General features: G+C 34.1%; 1 protein-coding gene across 1 annotated transcript; it reads right to left on the minus strand.

The window, feature by feature from the left end:
* Window positions 1-1379: 1379 nt before the first annotated feature.
* LOC127095303 (uncharacterized) lies at window positions 1380-2165 on the minus strand. The gene has a single exon (XM_051034015.1). It carries the CDS (start codon window positions 2163-2165, stop codon window positions 1380-1382), a length of 786 nt encoding a protein of 261 aa, XP_050889972.1.
* Window positions 2166-7548: the final 5383 nt, after the last annotated feature.

A 7548-nucleotide genomic window follows, 5' to 3' on the forward strand; every position in this document is an offset into this window, starting at 1 on the left:
AACACCTTCACTTGGAGAGGTGTGGAAGATAGTTTCTTCATTGTAAGGAGTGGTGTGTACCACAGGAAGTGGCACATATATCATGGCGGTAACAAATGGAGCTTTGGTAGCCTGTGGATGATACCCTGCTGGCATATAATTATGAGGCATGACCCGAGGAAAATCGGAGGGCATGTGGTACTGAGGAGCACTAAGGGGTGCCACAGAAACAGGTGTAAACGTGATCTCGGAGATCACGGTTCTTTGAATAGTCTCTTGAGAATTAGGTGATGGCTGATTATGAGCAGACGCCAACATTTTCATCATGTTGGAGAGTATTTCTAAGATTTCTTTCAGAGTTTTCACTTTTTCCCGAAGCTCCTGATTTTCTTGCTCGATTTGATCCATCCTTCTTTGTCAATCCGCCCGAGTGTTGTACAGATGATACAATTTGACTAACAGAGACAAAAGACACGAATGAGTTTCCAAAATTCTTGCATGATGCATGATGTGCTAATACAAACAAAAAATTTCTTTCAAGGAAATTTTAATAATTATTGCAAACATTATAAAGGATAACATTTTTGAAATAGCCAAAAGAACCTCATTTCATTAATAAGTGGAAACAATACAAATTAAAAGTTTTAACTTTCAAAATTTCTAAACAAAACAAAAAATAATAAAAGATAGAATCTAAGAGTCCTAGGGTATCCCATGAGAAGAAGATCTAATCCCTCCTCGCAGCTTCTTGTTGAGCTCCTTAATCTGGTCTTCCATCTGAGTCTTCTCAATCACGAGCTTGTCAACAATCAACTTCCAAGTAACTGAGGCGGGAGGAGTATCTGGCTGAATGCTAGAGGAAAATAAATCCTCTTGCAACTTTCTCTTCTTGCTGGAAAGCTCCTCTTCATTCTTCTTCCTAAAATGATTTTGGAGTTCTTCATTCTCAATTTTGACAAACTGGCATTTGTTCTTCCAAGCGCCCCTTTCTCGTTGCATCTTGGTCAAAGCAATCCAAAGTTTCTCCGTATCAGTCATGAAAATCATAGTAGGCTCTCTAGCATCTATAGGAAAAGGCTCATGGCGAGGATAAGGCATATTCAACTTGATATCCTTAGCTTGTACCCATTAAACATAAGGCTCCAAAGAAACACAATTTGGCTTCCCTAGAACTTCTCTCCTCTTTTTATGGACATGACGCCAGCCACGCATAATATTCTCCTTAAGTGATTTTTTATCTTCACCTTCTTTAAAGAAGAGGCCTTCTAAGAGTATATTGCTTAGTTTATCTTTCATAGGATATCTAAGCTGACGACGAGCCAAAATCGGGTTGTAGTTGATACCTCCTTTTGTATCGAGAAGAGGCACCTTAGGAAACTCTCAACAACTATCAATGATCTTCACTTCATCGTAATCATGACTATACCATTCAATATTAGAATGTGTGAGAGACTAATCTTCTGTGACCATAAAAGACCATCCTTAAGATCCCAAAAAGTAGTAGACTGAGGTAAGTGAGAAATAAGCCACTTGTAAAGCAAAGGAGCACAACATATAATTATCCCCCCACTGTAAGAGTTTCTGATATGAATAGAATGGTAAGTAACTACAAGTAGAGTGGCAACTGGATTTCTAATTAATAATATCTTAATAGCATTAATTTTGACAAAGTTTTCAACATTAGGAAAGAGGAACAATCTATAAATGATCAAGGCAAGAATAGCCTCAAAAGAATCCATACTCTTCATACCAGCAAAGTAACGGGCTTTATCCATCAGAAACTTAGCTGGAAACCCAAGAATACCTCCATTGGTGGTCATGTGAGCTTTAATCTTAGACATCTTCAAACGAGTAGCTTCATAAATAACTTTATCCTTATGAATCTCCTTTAATCCAGAAAATAGGATCTGATCAAAAATAGGTAATTCAAGCAAATAGGAATACTCCTCTAGTGTGGGTATAAGATGGTAATCTGGAAAGGTGAAGCAATGATACAATGGATGATAGAACTGGACTAGTGTAGCAAGAATTCCATTTTTCATGTTGGTCTTCAATAGTGACAGAAGTCTCCTATATCTATCCTTGAAACCTATTGGATCAACAACTAAATCCCCTAGTTCACTTAGATCTTCTAGTTTAGGACTCTTGAAAGTGTACTTTTGAGTTCTTCTTCTTCCAAAATCCATGGTAAAAAAGTTCTTGTGATTTTTGCAACAAGTGTTTATAAGTTCCTTGAAAACTTGGTTAAAAATGATGAATGAATGCATTAATGTATGGATGTACAAACAAGAACACAAACATATGGGGTTCAAAGGTTCGACGTCGCGAGCATGGAGTCATGGGTTCAACAATCCCGAAAGGTATGTACTAAGGTTTTTTGTACGTGTAGAATAAGTTTCTAAGAAGTTTCCAAAAGTCATTGATCCATCTTTTGGATATTACTAGCACACTGATTACTCAGAAATCAATAATATTCTCAAGAAAACCTCGTCTGAGTGTAGCATCGCGTATCAATTATTTCAGGTTTACACCTTCATAGTCATTGCACTACGTCCTAAAAGTCCAAGTGGGGTAAAGGGATACTAAATTCCTCAGTTTCTCAGGCTCCCAGGTCGAAAGTATCAATGCTTTCATGATTACTTATTTAACAAAGACTACCCTCAAAGGGGTTTCCACTGAGTGGAGGATTCTCAAGTCAGCTTGTTCGGGATTACTCCACCCAAGATTTCTCGACTATACCACCCCCATATATTCTTTATGTACTCAAATATGGGTAAGGACATATCTCACCACATATTAATAACCAAAAGAAACCCAAACAATATAGCAAACAATATAATAACACAAATATATACAAGATAGGTTTAACCCTCTTGGGGATCTCCCCGGTGAAGTCATTATTTCTGTCGTGGAGAGAATCGAAGGCCAAGCTATTAGGTTAACTTGACTCACAAAACAAAATATCACCACCGAACTTTAGTTTATCCAATGGAAGGGGAAAATATCAAATAACCCATAAATATGCAATGCAAAACAATGCAATAAAGAGATTGAAGGTTCGAGGGTTTGTTATAAAAAGGGAAGGTACTAGCACCCTAATCATCTATAGTATCCTATAGGAACCTCTTGAGATATTTATGTTTGGTTATTATTGTTTGCTAAAGATTGGGGAGATGAGAAGAGAAGTGTGTTTTATTTATTTTTTATTTGAAAAGATACAAAGTCTTATGCCTACGTACCAATGAAGGATCAAAAGTCCGTAGTTCGGGGTAAAAATAAAAAAAGAGTTTGTTTAGTTGATTTTAGAAAAAGAGACAGGTTATCATCTTAAGTAGAATACTTATCTAAACCACCACAAAGATGAGAAGATGGATCTTTGCATCATTATTAAGGAAGGGTTCCAACTTAGATATAGAATCAACAAGTATGCCACTAACTCCTTCATATGGAAAAGAATCAATATAAATTTTAATCATTACTATGGGTTAGGAGATTTATATCTCAACTATAAAGATGATTCATGTCTAGTCTTTTTTGAGAAAGGTTTTAAAGTGAAAAATCCTTGTGGCAAAGGTTTTGAATGAGATTTGTGTTTTTTAGTCTTATAGGAAGAGTTTGATATTCTTAAAGTGTTTTTGAAGCATTTATGAAGAAATAAAGTTTGAAAATTAAATGACCTAAAGTCAAGGGTTTTTTTTATGAAATAAGTTAAAGTTTGAAAAATACTAAGATTGGACTAGGGCTTATAAGGGGCTAAAGGGTACAAGGTGGGTAAAGGAAGCTACGAACACACACAATGAATATGCACTTGACAATAATTCAGCTATAATCCATTTCCCTTGGATTCAAACATAAGCACAAGTATCGTGTAAGAAATACCATGGATTAACTATGCACTAAGCAAGCATATGAAAAAAATCACTACCATGTATCAAGACCATCAATAGAGAATGGAGCAAAAGACATGTCATAGAGAATAGTTCATAATACATGGATCATACAAGCATACAAGCATGTTAAACCTTAAACAACTATGGCATACACCAATACTAAATCAATGTTTAGGATTAAGTTCAAAGCATATCAAAGCATCATTTTATGACAAACGTTCACATTATACAAGGGTTCAAGTCATTAAGGTTCATGCCTCTAAGGTTTATACATTATGGTTTCAAAATAAGTCATCAACCGTAAACATCCATGTACTTCAAGCACAAATCAAATAAACAAGTTATCATCTAGTGAAAGTACAAGTATAGTCAAGGTGTTCAACAGATATGGATCAAAATGGAAGCAAATTAATCCTGGGAAAAATTGAATCAAAGCATACTTAAATGAAAAAATAAAAAGGAAAAAATAACAAAGTTTTTTTTTGGAGTTTTTAATATAAAATTAAAAAACTAAATAACAAAATAAATGAGCTTTTTATGAGGGAGTTAATGTTAAAAAAACACAATGGTAAACAGAATGAGTGAAAATGATGCTTTTATGAGGGAGTTCAAAATGAGCTTTTTTTACCAAACGGAGTGTGTCCGTTGCACCTTCAAAACCACTTCCAGATGAGAAATAATAATCCATCTAGCTTCCTTGAGTTAAAATATGGAAAGAGTTCAAGAATGATTCAATGTTATTTATTGCTTGGTGATGGATGTTTTTTTTGTGTGTTGGAGCATTTCAATGAGGCCTCCTTTTATAATGAATGAATTTATATTTGGTGTAGTGGTTATTTGTATTGTTTGATGGACTTTGGGTCAAATCTTAAAAAATGGTGAAAAGTTAAAAAGTTCTTTTGCTTTTGGTGTTTAGATAGAGTAAGATAAAAGAAATATCTATTTACAAAGCTCCAAGCAAAAGTGGTTGAGAAAAGTGATCTTTATGGAAATGACAATGAAGCTTTATGGCAAAATGATCCATGAATGGTATGTTGTTTGGATAATGGTTCAAGCCCTTGTGTAATGAATCAATGGTTTGTGTAAAACATTCATTATACTGATATTTAGAAGTTTCATAGGCTTCAAAGCAAGATCTTGAGGTTTGGCTTTGATTTGAACATGAAACTTGACATGAAGATGGACTTTCAATTTGGCCTAACATGGTGACTTTCCTACTTTGAAACTCCTAACTCAAGTGTGATAAATTCATGCCAATGTGATATTTGGGAAGATTTTACCATCCTCTACAACTTTCATGTTGTACATTTAAAGAGATCCAGCTTGGATCATGGAGATAATTGGCCATCAACTTTGACAATCTTAACTACTAAACACTTGGAAATTTTTCCAAGTGTTGAACAATTTTACAACTTTGAGATCTCATCTTCATCATTTTATATCTTATAATACTTATGAGACATTTGGTTAATTCTTTTTACAAATTTGAAGTATGGAACACCATCTACAAGTACATCCTTTGAGCATGAAAAATGATAGCTTGAGGAAGAAGTTACAAACGTGTAAAGTGGGCTTCATGAACATGCAATTTCATAACTTAGAGAAATTTTGAAAACCCTAAGTTTGACTTTCTTGAAATTTTCTTGATTTAACTTGATCAAATGCATTCATCAACCATATTTGTATGATCTTGACTTGAGAAACCCAGGGTTGACCAAAAAATCTCAAAAGTCAAACTTTGACCTTGAGCAGTTGATTTTTCATCAAATGAACTTCAAATATTCAATGATCAATGAATCAAACATCTTTATCCAATTAAGCACATGAATGGATCATAATGAAGTACATGAGGACCTTGAATCATATTTCAAGCCATTAGATCATGTCTTGGTCAAAAAGTCAACATCAAAGCAATCTTGATCAAAACCCTAATTTAGGCATCAGGTGAATTTGGAACTTGTTGATCTTGAATGGATGCAATCTTGAACTTGATTATGATGAATGTAAATCACTTGACTATTGTGAATAAATAAGAAGCTTGAATTACTGAGGAATGCCCATAATCTTGACCAGTCAATCATTTGAGCTTCTTAAACCAACACACATACCTTGTGAAAGAATCAAACAAGACAAAACATATTTTTGTATTTTCATAAGGTTAGTAATGCATACAAGACACACCCATGAGATTTTCGATGCTATGAAAATGATGAAAATAAGATGGGATCTTAGGGGTAAAAATTAGGGTATGACAGTAGGCTAATCATGGCCATCATCCAAACACTAATGGATCGAGAGGGACAAGTACGTCCAACTAATCCTATTTCAACAAATTGTTTATTGCGAAGAAACTTTTCAATGCTTCATACAAGTGAAAAAGAAACTCGGTGTTGATCAAGTATTTTTTCACAACAGATAAAACAAACCTTAATCCCCAAAAATACCAACTTCAATCCACTATTATCAAAACATTACATTATGCTATTACAAGATAAGTAACAAGGAAATGGAATCAAGCATGGAAGAAAAAAAGAAACAAAGAAGAGCTAAAAAAAATAAAACAACGACGGCAAGCCTTCGGTTATGGCGCGACAATGACACTTCCCAAGTAAAAAATCTGACTATTCTCTTCTTCTTTAAACTCTTCTCGATATTCTCTCTCTTTTCTTTTACTATATTCTGCTATGTGCTATGAGTGATAATGTGAGGCTTAACCCAAACCTAATTAGAGCTTCAGTATGAACCTCTAATGGTTTCTCAAGTGAGTTTTTAGTAAGGGCTTAGGGAAAAGCTAAAGATTATGTTGCTCTGAGTGCTTTTTTTTACTAAGGCTTTTTTTGTGTCTTCCTCCTTTTGTGAAAAAAAAAATTCAATTTATAGAAATTGAGAGTGAGGAGAGTGAGATACATGTGTACAATTTTTTTTTTTGAAAATCGTCTGAGTTTTGGATGATTTGTAGTGGGATAAGAATGAACGGAATAGAACTGTTAGAAGGGATCAAAATGATCCCTGATAATGTGGTATTTTGGTGAGTAGAAGGAGTAATCACGTGTATGGGCCCTGTATAGGTTTGTGTCCAAGAAACAATTTTTTACCAATGTTTTTACTAGCTTAGTGAATCAAAACTTCAAAATAAAGCCTTGCCTTCTCTTCTCTTTATTTTTACCACAGTTATATTATTTTGGTGACTTAAACAAATTCTGATGAAAATTTGGAATTGGCCTTGACTTTATTTTCCAAATAATTCCATCATGCTCGTCTCATGTGATAATCATGTTGTAGTATGATTTTTTGTATTGCCTTGTGATTCATTTGATGAACATGCTGCTGTATGATTTCTTTTGCATTGCCTTGTAATTTCTTTGACTAATCTGCCTTTTTCTTACTAGGCCTCAAGATTAGCACACTTGGAAGTTGGTTCCAATGGGATGGCTCGAAAATTTTGGTGATTGATTAAAGGATCCAAATTTGTATCATGTGGAGGCTTAAAGATGTTTGAACAATTTAGTATTAGGCTATGGTTTGTAGAACAACTTAGTTCTTTAGGGTCAAATATGAAAGAAATATATTCAAATGTAAAGTGACATTGTAATGTTGAATTATGCAAATGTTAAACTTTTGTTCTTCTTGTTGACGTAATGTGTGTATTATTGTAATATTTGAAAACATTTGAAATGAA

The sequence above is a fragment of the Lathyrus oleraceus genome, chromosome 1, assembly GCF_024323335.1.
Source record: "Lathyrus oleraceus cultivar Zhongwan6 chromosome 1, CAAS_Psat_ZW6_1.0, whole genome shotgun sequence".
NCBI classification, from domain to species: Eukaryota; Viridiplantae; Streptophyta; class Magnoliopsida; order Fabales; family Fabaceae; genus Lathyrus; species Lathyrus oleraceus.